Genomic DNA, 24,861 nt, shown 5'->3' with positions numbered 1-24,861 from the left:
CAAAAAGTAGAATGCTGCAGTTACATAAATTCTTTTGCTTTACCCAGCTTATAGTGGCTGTTATAAATCCAGCTAGTGTACAGCATTTTTTCATAATCTTTTAATATGTATTATCCAGATTGACACTGTGACAGCTCTACTGTGTGGGTTAACATGATACTTGGTACAGATTTCTCATATTTGGTCTTCAGATAAACAGTTTTCAAAAACTGACTAAATATAAGCCATTCCAAGCCATTTCAGTCCATCATGAAAATACAGATTCTTCTCAAAATGAAAAAATATATATAAATAATGGTATTGCCAAAAAAGGGCAAATCAAAGGTTCAAGCCAGTCTTTACCTTTAACTCACCTTAATATGAAGGGACAAGACAGCATGTGAATGAAAGACAAAAAACAGTCTTAGCTTTTAGTTCAGTTCTGAAATGTAAGGTGGATTCTACAATCACAACTCTGAGAAGTATCCTTTAAAATGTTCAACTGCAGAACACACACTTTAAAAAAAACCACATTTATTATAGTATGGTAGCCACTGTTAGAAAACCTCAATAGCTACTCTTAATGCAGACCCCAGAAGGTCTGTGCAGGACATCAAAAGTTAAAGATAAACTCATCAGATTAATTTCTACCGGTGGGCGCTTATGCTGAAAAATATTGGATATACCTCTGACAAGTTTTTTTTCTCTTTTTAAAAGGACTTGTGATAAAGAATTTTCTCTTTTCTAAATGAAGAACAGTCTGCCATTTTAAACATACACAATATTAAGCGAGACTCTTGTTTTACTTTAGACTGGAAAAATAAGCCAGGGACAATCAAAGTCAACACAAAGTAACAAACAGCAAAAGGTAGCAAGAAAGAGAAACAGATAAGTGCAGCTCTGGTCAAATTCATCATAGCAGTTCTTTAACGTCAGTTAACGGCTCATTTACACTGTATTTCTAATCAGTAACATGCAAGCCCAAAGAAGCATTTGATCACTACACAAGGTAATAAAATCTGATTAAATTTTATCAGGCAACTGCTAAAATATGAAAATTTGCAGATGTAACAAAGTAGCTTTATCTGAACTTTAACAGGACAAAATTAAATCATTCCATTGGTTAAAAAACCCTACATTCAGTTTTACCAAACAAAATTTCACATGAAAAGTACTGTGTGATTCCAAAGTTTCTGGAGTAGAAATGGAGTGATTTGAAATGTCAAAGACCCCATTATTTTGAAAATAAAATGAAAGTACACATCAAAAATTTCTAATTCCACATGTGAACAACAAAATACTGCATATCTACCAACAACTGCATTGGGTAGGTCATTATGAAAGGCTAGCTGCCAAGATGTAGGAAATGGCTCCTTGCCTCTGTTCCCTTTGAGGAATATACAATCGTTTGAAATCCAGTCACATGAAGTACTTATCATGCTGTGATATACTGAGATACTCAATCCTTAAAGTAATCAATCCAATAGAGCTTTTTAAAGTTGCAGAATTCCAACTTTTGTATCTCTCCTTATCTATAAAGAGTCACTTCAGAACGGCAAGGAGGAGTGGGGGGAAAGGGGTCACAGCCTCTGGAACAAGATGTTGGACAGTTTGGTTTCGATTTTTAAATTAAGGAGTTCTAAGGCCACCTGTGTTTTTTTTTCTCAGTGCTGAAAGTTGAAGTCACAGGGCCCCTTTCCCCACCATGTGAGAACATGTTCAATAGTTTAGGTGTTTCAATGTCTCCTTTTGGCACCACGGAGCATCATTCTAAAAAGAAATATTCCTCTTAAGTTCCTAGTTCTGGCTGCCTTGTTCACTCACTGCCACAGGTGGAGTTTCCACATTCACAGCTATGACTATGCTCTCTCCATCCTCCGTTTTGATACGTTTCAACTCTTGCTGATCAGACTGGTCTCCGTTCTGACGTTTTGTTGGAAGAGAAGCTGATGCAGATGCATGGGTTGCTAACATGTGTAGGGGACTTGCAGCAGCTGTAAAAGAAACAAATGGAGAGACATTAAACGCAGGCAAGGCAAGAGGAAGCCCAATTCCACGAATGGCTTTAGTATTACATGAAAGCTTGATGCGGCACACATTCGAGAACGACCCTAGGATGTTCTTGCATGGGTGAAAATATCTGCAGTGGCTGACCTCATGGCTAAAGAGGAAGAAAAACATTATTGTGATAAAGGGAACTTCCTGCCAGAAAGTGTGAATAGGATAGCAGTCTATATTCTACCGGGAGCAGATGGTCCCAAAGGATTGTGAAACGACCAAGAAAAAAGCATGAGTAAATATAATATATTGTAAAGAACTGCATTTTCAAGGTTCAGGGCAGCATGTGGGGGGAGAGAAAGAAATAAAACAACACCAAGATAATTGAGTATCTAAAGCTTAATTAAACCATGAATCAAACCAATGCGGGGATCAAAAGAGTTACTTTAGGCATGCCCAAAGCCTTGAGCATAACTAGTGGGTGTTTCCCGACTCTCCCACAGAAGAATTCCCTAACTCTCAACAGAAACATCCTTTTGATTTTAAAAGCAGACTGCTATCTGGGATGGGGAGCTATTCCTCCAGAAATACTAATGCACAGCACAGTTACACAGGTCTTTGTATCACAGATCAGTTCCTAACTTAACGTGAAAGGGAAAGGATGTAGACTAAAAAACAAACAAAAACCCCCTTAATTTTCCAAGGTAGTAGTTACCTCAAAATAAACTAAAGAATTAAGCACAAATCTGTAACAATTTTGAGAATCAAGAATCCACAGATACTGGACATCACTGTGACAAAAGAAAATTTGTGACACTAAAGACACCACTCCAAATGCTTACCAGTGTTGGCCTGACCTTGGATTGCTGTGGTGATGGGTACTAGATGTGTTCCATTCTGAGTTACAGTTTTTATTGGTAGCTGGTGTTGACCTAGAGGTGTCTGTTGCACTAGAGTAACCGTCTGTAAAGGTGCCGTCTGAGATGTCTGAATGATCCGACTAGCAGCTCCTATGGTTGTATGGCTAACGGCAGGTATAGGCTCCACTTTAACTGGGGGCGGGAATAAAAATAAAAATCTGTTAGAATAAGTTTGAAAGCACTGAATAATTCATGGTTAAAGCATCAAAATTAGCACTTCTTAAGAGAAATCAGTATCATGTAGTTGTTTTCTCTACTTGCAACAAATGCAAATAAATATTTGGACTGTATTACTTCCAAGGGGAACCGGAACCAAATTCTCACCTTTCGTTTCATTGTGGTCTCCATTCTCTTGAGGTTCTCCCTTAGGTTGGGCCACCATCGCTGCCTGTGTGACCACGGCTTGTCCAGCTACAGTGAAAGTATTTGCTGGTGCTAATCCAGTCACATTTGTGACAGACACAGCTGGGATCTGATGAACAACATGAACTGTCTGTACTACAGGCTGCTGGGATGTTGATGTTGTCACAGGAGTTGCAACAGTGTATGTGACAGGTTTCATAGTTTGTGGTAGCTGCCTCTGTACAGTAATTAAAACAGGCTGGCTAGATAAGGGTGATCCTATCAAAAAAAGGCAGGGGGGGGAAATTAGTTAAATCATCCGCTTTCCAAAAGTCTATGAACATATTGTTTACTTGAATTTTTAAAAAAGCCTACTCCTTCCTTCAACAGTTTCTTCAGCTATCCTAAGAGTAAATCCAGTTAGTTCAGTATTACTGACACTGTTTTCAGCAGTAAAAAAGTAAAAAAACACACGTTGCTGTGCCACAAGGAGAGGGTTGCAACTACTGGCAACACTAATAGTTAACATAACTACATTTCAAAATAAAAACAAAAAAATGGAAGTGTTGTAGATCCATAGTTCAGTGGCTTGAACACATTTTGCAGGAAGTCACCAATGTAATCTCTGTGCTCCTATGAAACAATTTGGTTTGCTTTCCCCTTTGGAGACCTCCTAACACAGCATTGGGGAAATCCAGAAGTTGTTAGACTCCCAACTTCCATCAACCCCACCCAGCACCATCAATTGTCATAATTTCAGCATGACAATTCCATTCAACCCCAACTCATAAATCTTAAAAGTATTTGGAAAAGGGGGTTCTATTAGCCCTTCACAAAGCATAGAGTACTTATATTTTTAATTTTCATTCATAATTTCTTTCTGCAAACAAACCTGGCTTTTGAAGTGAAGCCTACATTATACTTTCCATTAGTTTGGTACAGTTTTAATATGCATATTAAATACATGAACACTATATGAATATTTCACCTGGGGCACTCTGTGCAAATCGTGCTTCTTGTATTACTGCTAATTTTGGCTGGATAGTACTCGGCTCAGGTTCCATTGGGACAGGTGACCCTTCCCTTGACAGGCTCTCTGGGGTCTGCACACCACTGGAGTGAGCAGATAACACTCCAGAGTGATTAGGGGAAGCTGGGGCACTTCTGCAAATGAAGAACAAAAGCAGCCACTTTCAGATTGAGAATTGACAGCTACGATGAGTAGTCAGCCTCAAAAACCATTTAATACATATACTTTCCACAAGGAGGAGCTCTTTGACTGAGAAGTACTACCAATTCCTGACTTCACAGACTTTTGCAGAGGTAATTCAAAAGCAGACTATGGTTGCTATAGTAGCACAGAACAAGGAGTAGGATGTGGGGGGCATTGAAACAAATGTCAATAAAAATGAATGAGTTATTCAGCATGCCTTAATTTAGAGGTTCAGTGTGCTGAAGCCCCTGTGTGGGCACCAAAGCAGACACTGGCAGGCACACAGGCACCCTAGACGATCAAAAGTTATGGAATTCCCTAACCTTGATCTTTGTTACTCTGTCATATACGTTCTCCTTGGATTTCCCTACTTCTCTAACACACAGGATCTGCTTTAAATATTTTTAGATACATCATTTTTGAGACAATACCTAAAAAATGAATGGAACTGTTAAAAATTTACATTTCTGTGATTTCCATCTTGGTTTAAGCAGCACCAGAGTATCCTCTCTATTAGGAAACTACTAACTGTTCATGCTCTATTCGGAAATGCATGCCTAGCCACTATGAATTTTAGTTAAATGATGGAACACATGAAGCTCTTAAGGAAAACTTTCAAAATCTGTGCTTAAGTTTCTGCCCCCTGCGCCACCAATACAATCCCTGTGGAACAAGGGAAGATTTTGGGGGGAGGGGTGAAAGAAGTCCCATTGTACAAGCAGAATTCATTGGACAATTGGGGGAGCACGGCTGGGTGTCACCCATTTAAAATATTATATAATGTATTATACACACCCAGATTTAAGCAGAGTGGGTTAGGTCCAAAAGGTAAATGGATACTTCTCCAGAAGGCTCAAGCCATGGGGCAAGCCAATGGTTTAAAAAAATGCAATCAAAAGAGCTGCTTGCCATGTAGAGCTGATTGCTAGCTAGCTACTACAGAAGAGTGAACAGATTGAAGGGAAAGAAGAGTGTGCCCTTGCTGGGCATTATCCCTGAGCAGCAACTGTGGAGCAAGAGGGCAGCTTGGCAGGTGTTATGTTAATAATGCAAACTGACAACATTCAATGTGTGAAAGTCGATTCTTGTGACACTACATTACCTGCACTGTGTGAATCTAGCCCTCCACAGCTATTGTTTTGAGGTAACTGCAATGCACTCGAAAGGGATACAACTGAGAAGGAACAACATTACTAGCCAGCCTAAACTTTGGAGGGGGGGATTTCAAGCCCCCAAAATGGCAACAGATCCTTAGTATGAAGCAAAACCCACCAAGTCTCCTCAAGAAGAAATTTTAATGGCTCCTTAGTGCAGTCAATTACAATGAACACCCGTTCTCTATTTAGGAAAAGTCCTTTATAATTGTTATACATATAGCTCTAACAACATTGCGATCACTTAGGACTGCGGTTACCCTATGCCCAGCAGAACGAGTCACACTTAAGGTGAAGCCTCTGAAAGTGTATTTTTAAACCCTCAACTTTGATTCCTTACCTAGAAGAGAGAGGTCCCAGTGGGGTTCTAAAGCAAGGTACTCCTCTCGGCCGCCTTTTCCTAAAAGCCTGCTCTATTAATTTGCTTTCAGAGGCAGGGTCTATCCTCCAGAAGGAGCCTTTGCCTGGTTCTTCCTGGGAACGTGGTACTTTGATGAAATAACGATTCAGAGAGAGATTGTGACGAATTGAATTCTATGGAATATAAAAAATATATAGAAATCATCCATCTCTTCAGCATCAAGCAGGAATATGGCCTAATGCAAAGGTTTCCGCTCCTTGTGAAACCAGTCTCCAGTCACCACATATTCATTTGACAGCAGTCACCCTTCCATCATAACCAACTTTTTCAGCGGTGGAACTATCACTAATATAGCCCCACATATTTAGGTCTTGCAGTTTCTCCCTCTTTAACACATGGTTTTGCCTTTTCCTGGTGCTTCAACTGTATTTTTACCTTCTGTCACCTGAAATACTTCAAATTTTGCTTAGTACAGCAGTTTTAAATTTTACATGCTGAAAAGTCATTTGACATTCTGGTGGCCTTCCCTGACTTGATCTTTCAAGCTCTTCACATTACACTCCTAGGATGTACTGAACAATGCCTTCTAGTTTCTTAATAACCAAAACATGAATTTTCCTTTTAAAAAGCTTGGAAATATTCAGGCAACATATGCTGTTCAGGCATGAACAAATACACGAGGATGGCCAAGGATTTTGGTAATAAAGAATTCTCCTCAAACTTCACTGTTTCTCTCCCATTCCATGTCCTCTTTTTTCCTCCTCCTTAAAAATTCCTGCCTCTTTTCCTCTCCCATCCCCTGTGTCTCTCCAGGCTATACTGGAATATCCCAAGTTCTGCAACCTAACAATAGCCTACAGACTACATTATAAAAACTAAAGCACATGTTCAAGTTGGTTTTATTAGATGAAGAGGATAAGTAATCCAGTTTGGGGGTTTCTGGAAATAGCATTTGGAGAAGCTGGCACAGAATTTGTGACTCCTACTTAAACTGCTTTGAGGTTTTTTACAATCAAGCGATGTATAAATTTTATGAAATAAATAAATACATACATACATACATACATACATAACATTCATCTACCAGACATTTAGGGATTTCTCATTTCTCAATTACAATTTTGAAAAACCCTCATCCATTACTACAAATACATCCCTTACTAACCTTTCTATGTGGAAAAGGGTCATGGGAAAAGGGTTAGTTTTACTGAAAGAACCAGTGTACCATTTTAGGTTACTGAAACAGCTAATCATTTTCAAAGCTCCAAAAACCTATTTCACAAAGTTAAACATATAACCAGGGCAGGAGGGGGGCTGTGAAGTCCGTGTCTGAAGTAGTAACTAAACTAAGTTGTTTTCTGTTTATTTTACTTAAAACAATACTAGTTGTGTTTACCTGCCAGCCCTTGTCTGCTGTCCTGTAGTAAGGATAGTTTTTAGTTATGTGCGTATAAATTCCATTTAGTGTAAGTTGCTTATCAGGTGCCATCGTAATTGCTTGTACTATTAGTTGTGCATAGGAATAAGGTGGCTTTGAGTCATCCTATAAAAGAAGATGAAAATGAATACAGTAAAGTTTTCTACAGCATCTTATCCATTCAGTAACGTAAGAAATACATCAGTTGTGTATTACAATAAAGCTTGAAAATATCAGACAATTCTGGAATAGATTTGCATTGGGAGATATTATGTGTTTGAGAGTTGGGACTGATGTTGATCACAAGTGGAACTTGAGTCAACAGTGTGATACAAAAAAGGCTAATGTGAATATATGCTACATTAATAGTTTCCATAGTTTCCAAGTCATGGAAAGTAATCATTCCATATTATTCTGCACTATTATTATTCAATCTCAAGTGGAACACCATATCCATATTAATAACAAAACTGGAAGATACACTGGAAGTCAGCCCCCCACTCAACGTAGGATAAAACTACATTATAGCATAGCTGACAGCTGACCATCAAGTCTCTGCTTAAAAACCTCCTGCAAATAAAAGCCCTCTTCAGACAGTTATATTCCATGATTAGGTAGTGCTCGCCAGTAGAAAGTTTCTGCAATGTTTAGCAGACTGCATTCTACTTCCCTGCAGTTTCCATCGATCGTTTGCAGTAGTGCCCTCTAGAGCAACAGAGAACAGGTCTGCCCCATCTTCTGCATGACGGTCCTTCAAATATTGAAAACTGCTATCTTCTCTTTTCTTGGCTAAACAGATCCAGCTCTTTCAAGCATTCCTCATAGGATGGTTTCCAGACATCAAAATTCCATTAGCGTGCACACACTCAAGCTTGTCAATACAGCACCCACAACTTTAAACTACATTACTATGGTGTACTGAGATGTTTTTAAAACGAACAAAATATGAATGAATGAATGATCCAGTACAGAAGTGCTCAGAACAGTGACTTCCCATGATATATAGACATATTGGAATGAGTTCAGAGGAAGGCAACAAATACAGCTGCTGCTTTGGAAAACAAGTCCTATTATTATAAAGAAAGGTTGAAAGAACTTGGCATGATTAGACTGGAAAAGAGAGGACTGAGGGGTAACAAGATAGCACTCATTCAGATACCTGAATGGCTGTCACACAGAAGAGGACAATGACCTGCTCTCTATTGCTCCAAGTGGGCAGATCTAGGAGGGGTAGTGGGCTTTTCTTCACTGAAGGTCTCCAAGCAAAAGCTAGACAGCCATCTGTTGAGGATGTTCTAGCTCTGGATTTCTTGCATCAAGCAGAGAGTTGGACTACATTGCCTACATTGCCTTTGACTCTGTGGTTGCATATTTGATGCCTTTCCTTTTTGAAACTAACTTTTATAGGCTTTAGCATTTTCAATATTCCAACACACAGAATGGATATAATTTGAAAGATATTTTAGAAAATCACTTGACAACAATAAAGAAAATTGTGAAAGTATAATCTTCTAGCTTTATGATACTTTCACAGCATTCTGTAGCATCCAAACTAAATACAGCACAGATATACAGGATACATGTTGTTTTCTATTTCAAACTACTAAACCACATATAGTTATTATTGCTACTTTTGCTTTTTCCAACCAATACATTTCCATTAGTGTAACACAGAACTCAAGAATCAATGTTACAATATTGATTCCAATCAAACTTACCTTTGGGCTATCTCCACCAGATGCTTCTTTGTCATTTTCTGACTGTGAATTGTCAGCCACTAGATGTAGGTCAGATGGTATTACACGGCCCATTTTGTACCCTGAAGAACCTGCACCACGAGGGCTAGATGGGCAGGAATTTGCAGCACTGTAGAATAGGAAGAGTATATCCATTACAGAGTATATCCACCCACAAATTAAAAATATCAAACACCCCTGGTTACAAAATAAATCATGCAGTTAAGAACCTCAATCATTTCCACAATAACCCTTATAAGTCTCTCAGCATTATGAACTTTAGTAGTTATGGGGGAAGGGATCACTGGGATCCCTATTAACCGCTATTTTATGAATGTGATGTTTCTCTAACGGAATGGAACTTACATGTAAACATTTTTAGAAAACTGTTCTTCGGAGTCTAGTGCTTTACTTGTGTCTACAACAGTATATATGAAAATGGATGGACAAGCCTTAAACAAGGATGTGGCATCTCAAAATGTAGAACTACACAAGTAGGACAAGAAACTGCTCAGTTGAAACACACGGAGTACAAAATTCAATGCGGTGAGACAAAGAGCCTTGACAAAGCCTGGGTAAAAAGATCACACTGTCAAATCCAGTTTCTTTTATAGGACATAGTGCTTGGAAAAAGATATGGAGGCTAAATTTGCCAATTCACTGGTGCCTTGATGAAAATACTCCATGTAAACAGTGGTTACATCACAAATCTGAATGCTCTTTTTGAGGGGAAAAGAGAGGGGTCACTCACCAATGAAGGCAGTAGTGAGTGACATATGGAAAGAAGCAGGCTTTACTTTCCTGTTACTATTAGATTAGGAAAATGTTAACATCTTGGCAGAAGTCTCACATGCTCTCAATATAGCGAAAACAATCCCTCTTAAGGTCAAGAAATGTTTGATTCTACCTAGTTTTTCAAAAAATGTGGTGCTGCCCTCTAGCAAGTGTGAAGAGCAGCCAGCCTTCGTTTCAACTTGGAAGCTGCGAGGTCTTCAAGCAACATCTTCCAACAGCACATGGGAGGCTTGACAGGTTGAGGGAGGGAGGTAATTATTGTTTTAGCGGTAAAGTGGTCCAAATGCTGGTTTTTAATGCACAGCTGCATCCTCCTGCATGACTGAAAGACTGTAAAGAGACAGAAGAGTCTCCAGGCTGCAATCTGGCAATCTTGCTAGATGCCAGGCTTGCTTGTTAAATATGGAAGTGGTTGCATATAGGTGCCAACTGTCACATATTAGTTTGGAATAGATATCTGTACGCGTAGGCAAATCTCTCACATCTGTCCAGTGACTACAGTCAGATCAAATGAGGAACTGCATTCAGGATGGTAACTTTAGGAATGCAGAGAATTGTTTTAGGTGCATATCCCTATCTTCAGTAGATTAGATTTGAGGTAGCTGAGGACACACCAGTAATGCACACCAGTTACAAAAGAAACGCTACAATGATCTAAATCCTCTTCAGGATATAGTGGGCAATGGTGAGAAGGGCAGTAAACCAATCCAAAAGATTTCAAAAAAAGGATGATATAAGTAAACATATAATTTGTTTATTCTTCACAATGAACAATACCAAAAAATTTGTTAGATCAGATAATACAACAGAGACTAAAGATCAACCTGTGGAGAAAAGGGAACCAACTGACTCCTGAGCTACGGTTGTTAAGAAGAAGAAGAAGAAGAGTTTGGATTTGATATCCTGCCTTTCACTCCCTTTAAGGAGTCTTAAAGCGGCTAACATTCTCCTTTCCCTTCCTCCCCCACAACAAACACTCTGTGAGGTGAGTGGGGCTGAGAGACTTTAGAGAAGTGTGACTAGCCCAAGTTCACCCAGCAGCTGCATGTGGAGGAGCGGAGAAGCGAACCCGGTTCCCCAGATTACCAGACTACCGCTCTTAAACACTACACCACACTGGCTCTCGAAGTCTGTTTTGCTGCATGCCCACAATAGTACTGGCTTATAGGCCTATTTCAGCATTTCAAACTGAATACCTATCAACTTTATTTGTGGAAGTTTTCAGAATGAACTTAATTTTTTAAAAGCATTCAAAATGTTGACTATATAGCTTCTAAAATGTACAACTGATAAACAAATCAGCTTTAGAAAAGCACCTGCATGACAAAGACACACCCACCCCTGAACAGGATCACTATCCAGACAACAATCAACTATTGCCAACCCAGCTATTAGATGGAGAATAAGCCCACATAATGGCTCCATCTTCCATTTAATTTTCAGCAAACACTATGGTGAGATCCAAACACACTATCTACAGGTGTGAGTGGAAAGAGCTTCCTTTCATGTGCAGGGGGAAAGGCAGTATCTCCGTTGACAACAGTCCCTCGTGAGATTCTGATCCAAAAGATCTTCAGCCTTTGGATGGGATTTTCTGGGTGGAGGCTGACACTTAATGGAGTGGAAAGCTTAAAAGTTCCTGTGTGCAAAAGGAGCAGGGCTTTATATATATTTTGACCCTTGCCTACAGGTTCTCAATAGGGCCTCCACCCAATTAAAAGGAAATTAACAGCATGCGATTTTAAATTAATTAAATTTGTCTATGACAACAAATAGTTTTGAAGAGAACAAAAGGTCATTTGATGATACATGTGCATGTCATAGAAGATAATGTCTTAGAATATTACGGTAATTCTTTTTATGTTAAACAAAGAAAATGAATGCTTTTTCTAAGATGGTGCCTGCCATGTGTAGGTGGTTTTTTAAAAAAAGTACTTATATATAATTATTATTTTTACATGTGCTGCCCATTTAATAAGGGCACATTTTAGTCAGCCAATTTAAACTTACCTTCGACAATTTAGCTTAGTTTTTAATATAGATCTTATCTGGTAATATAGTTGGAGTCAATAATTTATGCAGCTCCAATCAGTACTGTGAAGATGCTGTAAGGAGGAATCTTAAAAGCCTGATTTACACTTGATCTCTCATAATTAATGCATTTTGAGTCTTTAAACACAGAAGTTTGGTATCAACATTGGGGGGAAAGTTCCATGAAAAATATTTGCATCTCTGGGTCTTCCTTTTACCTTGTTCATATAAATGTGCAGGGTAACACACAGAAGTTCTAGTCAGTTCTCCCTTGAGAAAGATTATATGGTCACAATTGCTTCTCTTGAGATATGTTGTTTATGTTTTGTTCTGATAGGAAAGAATTTGCATGGATGAATGTTTGTTTTGATACCAAGAATCAACCAATGTGATTTTATATTTATGTGCCTCAGAAGCTGCTGGACATGCTTTATTTTGACAAAGCAACTGGAATAAAATGTGTAATGTATTATAATTTCCCAAAAATAACACATGCACAAAAATGTAATTTAAAATAAAACTCCAGGGTGCCTGTAAGCAACCACACTGTGTGATTCACATTTTAGCTACAGAACCTCACTGCCACTCCAGCTCCCCATGACCTCCAGGAGTAGCTTTTTCGGAGGCAGGGCAGTGATGAGAGATTGTGGTAAGAAGAGGAGTTGGGAACACACACAAAAGTCACAGCATGTGCACAGAATGCTGCATGGACAATTCTTTAGATTTCAGCATTTATAATGTAGTGCCTTTCCTAAAAAAAATTCAAAGCAGCCATGACTATTATTTTTAGTGCTGTAAAGCTGAAAAGCCTTGTAATGTTTTCGAAGTTATTTTGAATACCATTTTTAATGCTATAAAGTTGAAAAGTCCTCCCTCTCCTCCCTACAATCTGCTCTGGAGTTTTGGGAAGAAACCCAGAAAAGGTATGTGGGGTGCACAGGAGCACATGGGGAAAGGCAAGGCAGGGGAAATTCTACTGCATGAACAGGGATGATCCTTTAAAGTCAATGACTTCATTGGATACAGCCCACATACTCTAGGCAACACAAAGACAACTGTAATAGATCTACAGAAGCATTTTGATTCAATACTTGTTATGTAGACACAGCAGTCTGAGTTAAAATCAACCACACACATTTTTCACTGAACATACTACTACACACAAATCATGATTCCAAAGTCTCAGCTCAAGTCACAGTTTTGCCACCTTTGTGGTGCAAAACCAACTTAAATATTCTTAAATGTACTCTGCACATTCTAGCTGCTTAAAATATTTTGCAAATGACATCCAAATTGCCTTTGCATCCTTGGTAAAAATGATTTAGTTAAATTGCAATTAGAAATGCCTGTATACCCAACTTTTCTCCCCAAAAGAGATCAATTCTTTGCAAGTGTTCTAAGTGAATGCTCACAAAGGATCAAGACCATACAAGCGATCACTTTCAGCTCTTGCAAGGAACCAGAGTCCTCTGCCATCTCATCCCCTTTTCCTACTTTAGGGTCTCAAAACTTACCCAGGGCAGGGATGTGGCAGACATTTTCCCACATCCCAACCCAACCTCCAACTGGAGAAGGCACTGAGGGTCAGGGACACTGAGAAATCCCACAGAACAAAAACAAGAAGGACATGCAAGCTGGAACTAATACAGTGGTGCCTCGCAAGGCGAAAAGAATCCGTTCTGTGATTCTCTTCGTCTAGCGGTTTTTTCCTCTTGCGAAGCAAGCCCACTGAAGGATTAGCGGATTAGCGCTATTAGCGGCTTTTAGCGGCTTATCTGCTGATCGGTTCAGCTGATAAGCGGCTTAGCGGCTTAGAAAAAAGGGGGGGAGAAAAAAAACCAGCAGGAACTCGCAAGACATTGTCGTCTTGCGAAGCAAGCCCATAGGAAATTCGTTTTGCGAAGCACCTCCAAAACGGAAAACTCTTTCGTCTAGCGAGTTTTCCGTCTTGCGAGGCATTCGTCTTGCGGGGCACCACTGTACTTTTCTTAATCTAATACTTTTGATTTTAGTATTTTCTTTTTGAAAGTGTTACCATAAAACACAGCATTGCACTGCATCCAACTAAGTCACTGCTTAAACAGAATGGCACAGTGGAATTTCCCTTCCGTTCCTCCCCCATGTGCTTCCCCTTCAAATCTCCAGAGTAGATTTGGGGGTACAGGGAAGACGGAGAAGTTCAGTTGTATTGTTTGACTCATGCAATTGCTTAACTGAATTCATAATAAAGATGGCTTATTAGAGAGATGGTCCATGTTGTTAAGTGACTTTGAGCATGCCCACCACCCATATAAAACCAGCTATTAGGTTACTACATAGTCAACATTTATCATGGTTCTTAAACTCAATCTAATGTTCCCAGGAATCCCAGCAGGTATGAATCATTGGTTCACAAAATGTTCCAAGTCTGACAATTTCTAAACACTCACATATTGAAAGCCAAACTAGACACAACAGCAGCAGACCTCTCCTTTTACATGCAGATTTCCCCCAATCATGTAGTTTAGGAGCAAAGGGGGCATGTGAGTGGGAACTGCAGAACCTTCCTTCCACTTCCACCATTAAAACTCCCTGCTCTCAACCATTCCAATTGTTCTCTCAGCCAGGCTCCAGTAGCAGAAGCAAGCCTGGCTGGGAGAAAAAGCACTGGAGGGTAGTGGCTGCAGGAAGTTAAGTGATCCTGGAAGGTATTCAGACCACTCACCAGCATGCCTCTCTTCCTCTTAAAATTGAACCATCTGTCAGCACCCACACTCTTGTTAGCGTCTTCCTAATCCATCAAACTAGCAGATCCAAAGTAAAGGTGCTGGAGACTGGCCCAGGCCACAGTGGTTTAGATCTGGCACCCTTGAACCAGAAATACTTGGCTTGGATCCTCCAGAGCCTGAAACTCAAAAGCCTGAACCCACCCAAGGAAGTAACTCTCTTCATGACAGGAACCCAAATCACCATGTTGGCCCACCCATCACTACAGGCAGTTAGCCCAGAGAAAAGTGTTATGAGTGGAGAAGGAAGAATGCTGGGCTTCAAGCTAAGAGTTCTGCTGCTTTAAGGTCTTCTACACCTTAAGGAAGAGAAAGTGCTTTGGAAGCTGATCTGCAGACATAAAAAGATTTAGTTCAATCCTAGCTTTTGTAGTTAGTTTGCTCACTTGGAGCTTTCCATGGTACTGTCTTGCCCCATGGGCGTACTATCAAGGTAAGCAAAGGGCATCCTCTCTTACCTACTTTATATATAATTGGGGCAAACCCACAATGAAAAATATGTGTCTGAAACCATCTCCTCTAGTTTGGCCTTGAGTGATCCATAGTACTGTAAATTCAAGTAAGACCAGCACAATTAGGTGGCTGAAGAGAACGTGCAAGTCTACAGTTTATTCCCAAGTTGAGCTGAGCTCCAGGTTTTATTGCACAAATGAAAACTTCAAGTGATGTATTACTTCGTATTAAATTCTGTGGTCCTATATTAATTGTGCATGCAGTATCACAATGTCTAAATACCTGATGGTTCCTGTGGGAGAAGGGAGAGGGCTGATCAGGTGAGCCATGTTGTCTGGAATGTTTATTGTTAGGGGAGAGATCTGGGGTTGCACAGGTTTCACTGGGGACTGCGGGGACTCCTGTTTTTCTCTTTTTTCATTGGATAAAGCTGTAAATGTTATCTTGATGTTTGTGCTGGGAAACCTGAATGTACATCTGCAAAATAAAAACAAAATGCACTTATTAATTGGAAGAGTATAAATTTTTATTTGCATAATTTCATCAGTATTACTTTACTCTAATAAAATGTTAATTGTAAAGTGTTATTTCAGGTTACAAAATGAGCAATTACTATTTGCAGTTTTTAAAAAGTCTTAACACAGAGAACTGAACACACATATAAAGACCAAAACTAGCATTCACAGAAATAGCATAGTATCATGAAAAGCTAGGTTTGAATCAAAAGCCTTAGTCCTACACACTGACCTAAAATTGGTTAGGAAACGATCCATACTTCATAAAAGGGCATACATTAAAAACCTCAAGAACTCTTCTTTTTCTTTCTTTTTTTAGGTTACTGTCCTTTTCTCTAGTTTCTGGAGAAAATTTCAAAATGCAGTACATAGCGTCTTGGGGTGTGTAAGTTATATTCTGGGTGGAGGGGTAGTGTGTAAAACTGAAATCACATCTAGTCAGAACAACCCCCTAGAACCACTTCTACATGAAAAATCTTACCTGCCAGAGCCAGTGTGAGATCTCACAGGGTCACCTGAGATATTGCAAAAGCATCCATAGCCCACACAAGAGTTTCCCAGAGTCTAAGGTTGAGAAATTAAAAGCTTTTTCCATGCAGGAAAATTCAGCAAGCAAACAGCTTTTAAAATCTCGCCTCACATGCATTTAATTTGTGTGATATCAGCTGGCCAGCTGCCAAGCACATAGAACTGTGATTGTGCAAGTTAAATGTGTGCAAGTTGTGATCCTACAGTATGGCAGGATTCCAACCAACTTGTTCAGCTGAGATAACTCTGACAACCAGGGGCTGCTTCAAACAGTTGAATGTCATGGGGTGGAGGAAGAAATAACTGTATAGAAATGCTGTGTTCTTTATTCCTGATACATTTTGAAATCTGCTCTTTCAGGGACATAAGCCTAGTTTGTTAAAGCTATAATTAATTGTTATCCACATTAGTCAATAATATAAATATATATTACACAGTTACAAAGGTACAGAAATCAGAAATCAAAACAATCCAGTGATTGGAACACCTACGAAGGTAACAAATAATGAAAAGCATACCCCACCCCCCAAAAAAATCTCCTTCTCATAGTACTAGAACTCTGGGTTACTCAGTGAATCAGGGTAGGTTCAAGATGGATGACAGTGCTTTTCACAGTGCTTAACTACGGCAATGGTAATACTGTGTCAGATGGCTTTAAAAGGGAATTAAGACAAAATCGTGGAAGTGAAGTCTATAAAAAGATATTAGCTATATTTTCCTAGTGGTGCAACAATAAAGCTGCTAGCACATTTGCAAAACCAGCAGGGTTGTGAATGTTTTCAAATGGGATGGGGGACCATGTGTTGAGATTCCTGCATTGCAGGGCGTTGGGCTAGATGACCCTCAGGGTCACTTCCAACTCTACAATTCTATGATTCTATGACAAGCATACGGACTCAGGTTCAGAGGCACTATACCGGATGTTGAGGACAGGCAGCAGGGAAGGGTAGCCCTAACTGAAGCCCTAACTGTGAGCTTCCTAGAAACATCTGGCCTCTGGAAGCAGAATGCTGGACTAGATGGAGAGTTGGAGTGATCCAACAGAGTTCTTATTTAGACTGAAAATAAGATGGACAACCAACTCCTCCATAGACTGGACCAAATTTCCTCCCTACACTATATGTATTTATTTTTACAAGCATTGACACCCCACAAGTTTCGCTTATACCAATTTTTCAATAAAAATAATTTCAGGCCAACAGCAACTAACACCAATTGAAGCCACTTCTGGAAAACATACTTCACTTGCAATTACAAATCCTACCATACTTTGCAACATTAAACCATATAAAATTTAAACCTCCAAGGCTACCAAAGAAAAGAGCTCTAAAGAAACCAAACACAGCATCCTTGCACAGACTGAAAGGAACCCTGAAAGAAATCTGCCTGCAGGCAGTAGTTACTGTAGAAACCAAGCTCTTCATCGTTTTCCTCCAAGCAGAAGACACAAAAGAGCTGGAAAGCAGGGATCGATGGGAAGCAGCTTATAAAGCTGCTTGTCACATCAGCTGCAGGAAAACCAGACACTAATTCATTAAAACTACCCATGTAATGCCTCTGGAATTTGAGGCTCCATCGTCTGCGAGTACAAAAGAAACTCTGCCTATGGAAATGCTGCACTTTTAAGTATTTGGCATCTTTCAACACAAAAGCGAAACACAGGCTGGTTGTGTGGTCTCTAAATTTCATCTTCAACCTTAAGAACATGAATGAATATAATTTGTCTGGAAGAAGACTGCATGTCTACACTTGCTTCAGATTTATAAATGGCTGTTTCAGCATCTTAAACAACTTACGCCACTTTGAAGTAATAGAACAGTTGCTTCAAAATCAAGCCAACTTTCCCCCTTTCAGTTTATTATTATTTCCTGCTGTTAAATTAATTCATATTGTAAGCAGAAAAGGATTTTCTATTCTATAACCACTGTAAGTATCTATGTTTCCATGTGAGAAGGTCAACAAACAAAAAGCTGTGCCCTTCTATTAGACCCTTACCCAACTTTTCATTCATATGCAAGCAGGTAGGTGTCTCTTTGGTGTAGTAACATTTAGCCCACATCACACCATTCAACAGCATACATTTCAAGCAGCCACTTGTAAGTTTTGACTAAATTTCTGGATAAACACTTTTTTCTGTCAGAAAAGTTCTCATAATACCAAAAAGAAGACAACAAGCCAGATGTTTTTAGGAGTATGAAGGGTGCATATAACTTGGCATCTTCACCTGAACACAAAATTAAGGCTATATACTGAGATAATGTGGCTGTGTTTACTGTGATTTGGAGAGTACATTATTTATACCCCACCTTTTTTCCATGTATGACATACATACAAAGCATTCATTAGTCAAAAAGTCATCTGAGAGAAGACTTTTTTCCTTTTGGTATCTGTATTTTATCTTTTAAAAAAATAGTGATCAGCCACTATTTCTTGCCAAAGGCATCTCAAAGCAACTTACAACCAACCAACCAACCAACCAACCACCCACCCATATAGATACGTTAAAATGAAGAAGAAGGAAATACTATTATACACTACCCTAATTTTCAAGCAGTGAGAGATTCCAGGTTACCCAAGGCTTGGTTTCCTGGAAATAAGAGACAGCAGAGACTGCGGTGTCTTTAGGGTATTTGGTTTATTTACACATATATGCAACCTGAACATAAGCTGGAGAGGCTTACAGCATTAACAACACCCCAAAATTTATTGTTTCTCCCATAGTCACAGGCTTGGATTCTAGCAGAAATCAAGCATGTCTCTCTCCCAGCTTCTGCTGCTGCCAGGTTCTGCCCGTATTGGACGTAAATTGCTTTTATGTATCTGCTGGTGCTTTAAATTGTTTATATATATGCGGTTTTAATTGCTTTTATTATAAAAGTTTTATAATAAAAGTTTTATACATGTAACTGTTCTGGTGTGTTTTATACAAGCAATTGCTCCACATGTTTTTATTGTATTGTAAATTGCTTTGGGGTGTGTCATGGGAAGTGTTCACAAATGAAATAAATAATAATTAAAAAATAATGAACACATCAGATTTCAAATGGTCTCCCATCCAGGCACCAGCCAGATCCAGACCTGCTTAGTTTTGGATGCCTGCCTTGAGCGCCTTTCAATTAGTGATTGAAAGATCAGTCTTTTTCCAGTCAGTATCACTTTCATATGTATTCAATCATAAGTCCATTCTTTTTTTAAAAAAAAAATTGCACTAAAATCCATTGACAATATACATTTTGTGTGAATTTTTCTGAACCAAAACTGCACTGCAAAATATGGCAAAGTATGCAATGTTCTGATTCATGTATCAGTGAAAGAATGGCAAAATAGGCTGGTTCACTCTGAAATGCAGACCAAACATAATTCTCCCCATCCAACTTCCAATGCATGTATAAAATGGGAACATAAGAAGCCAAAGGCTGGTAGGCTCATCTGTTCTAACTCTTGATGCTAATTCCATCTAGCCCAATGTTTTATTTAGACATGCTTACTGTAGCTTCTGAGGGGAACAATAAAATTAAAAATCTGGACTATACTTCAAAATACTGTGATTCTATAATGTGACTATATTGAGCAATTCTTATGCAAGCCATTTTGAGAGCCTTTTCTTACTACAAAACGAGATATATCAAATCAAAAAACACACTGTTCAATTCATGGAATTGTACATTGTATGCACTCTTACTTCTGAAGGAGGAGGAATCTATGAATGATGCAAGCTGCTGCAGTAGCCAACATAACAACAAAGCAGTGTTGTTTTCAGCAATATACAGCACAGGTTATGGCCTAATTAATCTGTAACCTTTTAGTTCCACACTCTCCTAGACAAGCCCAGTCAGCATATGGTCCAACAAGATCAGCATATCACTTAAACTTAACAACCCATGAAGCAGTGCACCTAAGCATTCTTCAGATTAACTATTAAGAGCATCTACTTTTCAACAGTTTTCTAAGCACATCATTTTTGACATTTTCCTGTAGATTTGCTACTTTGACATACTATACTTAAAAATTGCCCCGATGAAATCTGATTAATGCCTGACAATAAGAGCAGATGAACCACTCATTTTCAATAGCCACTCAAGTCCTATGCCACTGTCTCCCAAACCTTGATCTTATGCCACCCTCGTGAGCTTATTCTGTATTCTACCCTCACCCCAAATCCAGCATTATTAAGTCTGTTCCACAGCTGGGTGTGCGGAGATCCCTGCATACAGTCATGTACATGCAACTTGCTGGTGTTCACAAAAATCTGTGGACTGCGGAACTAACTGATTACTAGCATTAGAAAAGATAGCAAGCCACATCTGATACTTCCTAAAACAGGAGCAGGCAATGTGGTGCCCTCCAAAAGTTTTGGACTCCAACTCCCATCAGCCACAGCTACATGGCACAAACGGTAAGAGATTATGGCTACTGTAGTCTACAATATCTGGAAGGCACCACACTGGCTAGCTCTGTCCTAAAACCATATATATTAGAACACCATTAGAACAAAGCAGGTCATTAAAGCAGTCAGAGGGGAAGCAGCCATCCTCACAAATCCAGGGAGAATCCTCTAAAAGCTCTTCTAGCATTAATAATATTAATACTACTACTACTACTACTACTACTACTACTAATAATAATAATAATAATAATAATTTGTATCCTGCCCATCTAACTGGGTTGCCCCAGCCACTCTGGGCGCCTTCCATCTAATATAAAAACACAGTAAAACATCAAACATAAAAATCCACCCATGTCTTGACACTTTTTCCAGGCCAAGCCCACATTGGGAGAATCACTGCTTTATGAGGCAGATAATATCAACCAAAGCACAAGAACCTGCTTCCTTCCCTGCTAGACCTCCACACCAGCAGGTGTGCTGCTAGTGTGGCAATGGCAAAATGCAGCTGACTGGAAGTGTGGCTGGCAAAGGATAAAGCAGTGTTTCCCAACCGGTGTTCCGCGGCACACTAGTGTGCCGCGAGACGTTGCCTGGTGTGCCGTGGGAGGGAGTCGGGCGAGTCGGGCGGCGAGAGGCGGGGCGGCGGCGGCGAGGAGAGGCCGCCCAGCGCGGGGCTCTCGCCGTCTGCCTGCCTGGCTGCCTGCGTGGCGCTGACATCACGGGGCTGTAACGTGCCCCACATAGGCACACGCGGGGCGGCGAGCGAGCTCCCTCCCACATCCCATCGCTGGCTCTGCACCAGGCGGTAGAGCTCGGCGAAGTCGCCGCGCTGGAAGGCCAGCAGCGCACGCGCCTTGGCCAAGCTCTCGCCCGCCTGCGCCTCCAGGCACGGCGCCTCGGCGTCGGGCGGCAGCGAGCCCAGGAAGCGGCCCAGCCGGCCGGGGTCGCCCGCCTGCAGCAGCGCCTCGCACACGCACGAGACCTGCTCCTCCGCCGCCGTCCTCTGGCTCTCGGCCGGGAGGAGCCTGCGGTGACGGGGCGGGCGCCGAAGTTGGCAGAAGTTGGCGCGCCTCCTCGGCAGCGCCTTCGTCCTCCTCCTCCTGCCTCTGCTCTCCTCCGGCGGCGGGGTGCGCCGCCCTCCCCGGCCGGGGGGCTCGGCGGGGACCGCGGGGAAGGAGGCCATGTTCGCAGCGCGCGGGATCGCGGCCCGCCTCCGGCCCGCTCCCCTCCCCCTGCGCGCTGCCCTAGCCGTGCGGGTCTCCTCCCCCTGCGCCGCCGTCCCCTTTCCACATCCTAGGAGCCGCGGTCCGCCTACCGCCCCCGGGCCGCGGCGCGGCTCCCAGCCCGGGCTGGCCTCCGCCTCCTGGGACGCGCGCCCACCCCCGCGGCCCCCCAAACTTCGGAGCAACTCTCCAGACGCTTCTCCCCCACCTCGGTCTCCCTCCTTTCCACTTCTCTTCCCCCCTTCCTTCCCTCTTTCTTTCTCTTTCTCTCCCACCCGCCTTTCCTTCTATTAACTTTCCTTTCCCCTCCCTTCGTCCTTCCTACTTTTACTCCTGGGCTCCTCCCCCCTTTGCGCAGCCACAAATCAATCTCTCTCTCTTTTTTCCCCTCTCTCTCTTCTTTGCTCAGACGCAAAAAAGCGCCGCTTTTTGGAAATCCGGACTGCTGTCCCCGCTGAAACGATACTTTAAAAAAGGAAGAACCCACTGGCTCTTATTTCTGTTTAAAGCAGTAGATCCCGAACTCTTTTGGCCCACTGCCCCCTTGGTTCCACATCCCCCAGTGTCCCCTATGCTTACTCTATAGAAAGCATTACAGGGGTTAACGCGGCTCGCTAAGGAAGATATTAATAGAATTCTGCATTTGGGGGGAGACCCTAACAGTCATCTACCATTACCTTCTATGCTGTTACTATTTTTTTATTTTTTTTTACATAAGTAAAAAGTGACCTTTCCCCATCTGGCATGGTGGTGTGCCTCGAGATTTTTTTCATGAAACAAGTGTGCCTTTGCCCAAAAAAGGTTGGGAAACACTGGGATAAAGTCCTACCTTGCTGAAATGGCAGCTTTGTACCTCTAAGATGGTACAAAGACTTACATTCAGTACCTCAAACTGCTGTCTATACAAAGGATTGGTGTGCAAGAATCTAAGCACTTATGGTTAATGTTAACCAAGCATATAGTACAGTCAATGAGCCAAGTTTTAGGCTGCCCCAGAAAAGGGGGTTGTATGTATCTAACTTATTTATGTTAGAGAGGTACAAGGTACTCACTGGAGAACTATCCAAGGTTTAACATGAGAATCCAAGTAGAGAATGTAAAATTACTTCGCAAAAAACAATTGAAATTTCAAGTAAACAGTGCTTACATTTATCTTAATGACAACTTGTTGAAACAAATGAGGAAATCAATTGTTATTTTTTTAAAGAAAAAAATCAGTGACACCATCTACATTCTGTTAAGAAATACAGATGGACATCTTATGTAGGGTTCAGTTCCAAGAGATTATAGTTAAGATTAACCAAAATTTGTCTGGGTTCAGACAAAGCCTAATAAGCTAATAAAAGCAAACAACCAGGGACAGCACCATAAAAATCCAGACACAGTAGGCAAATAAACAAAATTAAAATGATATTTAAACACTCAGGAAAACAAAAGGGCCTTTGCTCCAATTGAAGATAGGCACAAGTCAAGCTTCCCTGGAGGTGTGATTCATTGAACAGGGCACAAAAGTAACCCATTCTCCAGTTGCCACCTACTGCATCAGTGACAGCAGAACTACCCCAAAAAGGACCTTAATGATGACCTTAAGGCATGAGCATGCTCATATTGAATAAAGGTAAGCATCAGTACTTTGACTCGTGTCCAGTAAGGACAGGGAACCAGATATATGTCTCAGCATCAACAAGGTTTCAGCCCCAACACCTGGTTTTCAGTTAGCACTCTCATAGCAGTATTTTGCTCTAACAGCAGTTTCTGAATTCTCTTCAAAGTCAATGTTATGTATAATGCATTGTGATAGTCTAACCAGGAGGTTGCCTGGCATAGTTAACTGAGCTAGATTCCCTCTGTACAGGAAGAATTCAAACTTGTGTAAGGCACTCTGTGCCCCTGCCTCTCCAGTTACAAAGCTGGATGGAGGACCAGAACACAAACCTGCTCTTTCAGAAGAAGGGAAAGTTCACCCAGAACAGTTTCTACATCACTAAACTGGACAAATGAATCACCTACCAACAGCACCTCCATCTTCTCTAGACTGAGGACCATATTAGTTGTGATAGTTTCAGCCAGCACAATGAGTTCCAGTAAAGCAATGAGGCTCTCCCCCACCCCCTCTGCAAGACCCCAAAACCAGCTCTTGGGGGTCAGGAGAACAACAAATGGGGGGGGGGTTGTTCCACTTGGCAAACAACATTGAATTCCTCCGAGATTGTTTATTGACTCTCATTCAGTCTATAATCAAACCCAGATGCTGATCTGGTACTTACATTGCCTTCCTTGAATCAGCTGAAAATGAAAGTAGTGCTGGGTTTCACTCACTTATTGATGGCACTTAATATATAAAACAGCATGTGGGACAAGATGGAACCCTGCAGGACCCTATAACATAAATGTCATTGAACCAAGCTGTAGCACCTCAGCCCCACTTTCTAGAACTAGCTGTTCAGATAGGAATAGAAACACCATAACATTGTATCCCAAATTTCCAAACTGACAGTCTGAAAAAAGAAATTGATTTCTTTTTAAAAACATAAACATAACAGTTTTTCTGGAGGAAAGAAATGTAAATGTGGCTTCATTGAACTCAGTGGGACTTTGTTTCTGAATCAAGATGCTTAGGATCATGCTACATAGTTTCTTGGATTATTGAAACAAGCTTAAACAGACTTGCATTCCACAAAGCAAACTGCTCTTTGAATTTGCAAAATTCAGTATGTGATCATCAGAATGTTGTTGCTTTCACACAACTGAAACTATAGATTTCAAGACATACAGAAGCAAACACGTTAGGGAGAAGTCCGCAAAGTATGGTCTGAAGACATGTGAGGCCAGTACCTAGCTGAAGCTAAGGTCAGTGCCTGCATGGAAGTTTGGTGATATATAAATGCAAATAGGGAAATAAAAATTGTGTCTACATTTTTGTTATAGTATTCACAGAGTTGATAGCAAGTAGCAATACCTACCTTTACCTTTATAGCATGCTATCTATAAATAGAAACCCAGGACTGCATAAGGAATGTTGAGATAAGATGCAGATTCAACAG

At 40.7% G+C, this 24,861-nt stretch overlaps 1 protein-coding gene across 2 annotated transcripts in view; it reads right to left on the bottom strand.

The window, feature by feature from the left end:
- Positions 1–496: 496 nt before the first annotated feature.
- Positions 497–24,861, bottom strand: part of FOXK2 (forkhead box K2) — a 32,155-nt gene continuing 7,790 nt past the window's right edge. The window contains exons 2-9 of one of the 2 annotated variants that reach the window (XM_081184472.1): positions 15,447–15,641; positions 9,103–9,250; positions 7,364–7,510; positions 5,947–6,140; positions 4,228–4,403; positions 3,222–3,518; positions 2,835–3,029; positions 497–1,973 (exon numbers count right to left, since the gene is read on the bottom strand). In XM_081184472.1, coding sequence (XP_081040598.1) covers positions 1,777–1,973; positions 2,835–3,029; positions 3,222–3,518; positions 4,228–4,403; positions 5,947–6,140; positions 7,364–7,510; positions 9,103–9,250; positions 15,447–15,641 — 1,549 coding nt within the window. In that variant the 3' untranslated portion in view covers positions 497–1,776. Of the gene's footprint in view, positions 1,974–2,819; positions 3,030–3,221; positions 3,519–4,227; positions 4,404–5,946; positions 6,141–7,363; positions 7,511–9,102; positions 9,251–15,446; positions 15,642–24,861 lie in introns of both variants that reach the window. The other variant, XM_081184471.1, reaches the window with a different exon arrangement.

The sequence above is a fragment of the Podarcis bocagei genome (genome assembly GCF_964188305.1).
Source record: "Podarcis bocagei genome assembly, chromosome: 2".
Classification (NCBI taxonomy): Eukaryota; Metazoa; Chordata; class Lepidosauria; order Squamata; family Lacertidae; genus Podarcis; species Podarcis bocagei.
The sequence above is the reverse complement of the archived record's forward strand: the minus strand, read 5'-3'. Positions and strand labels throughout refer to the sequence as shown.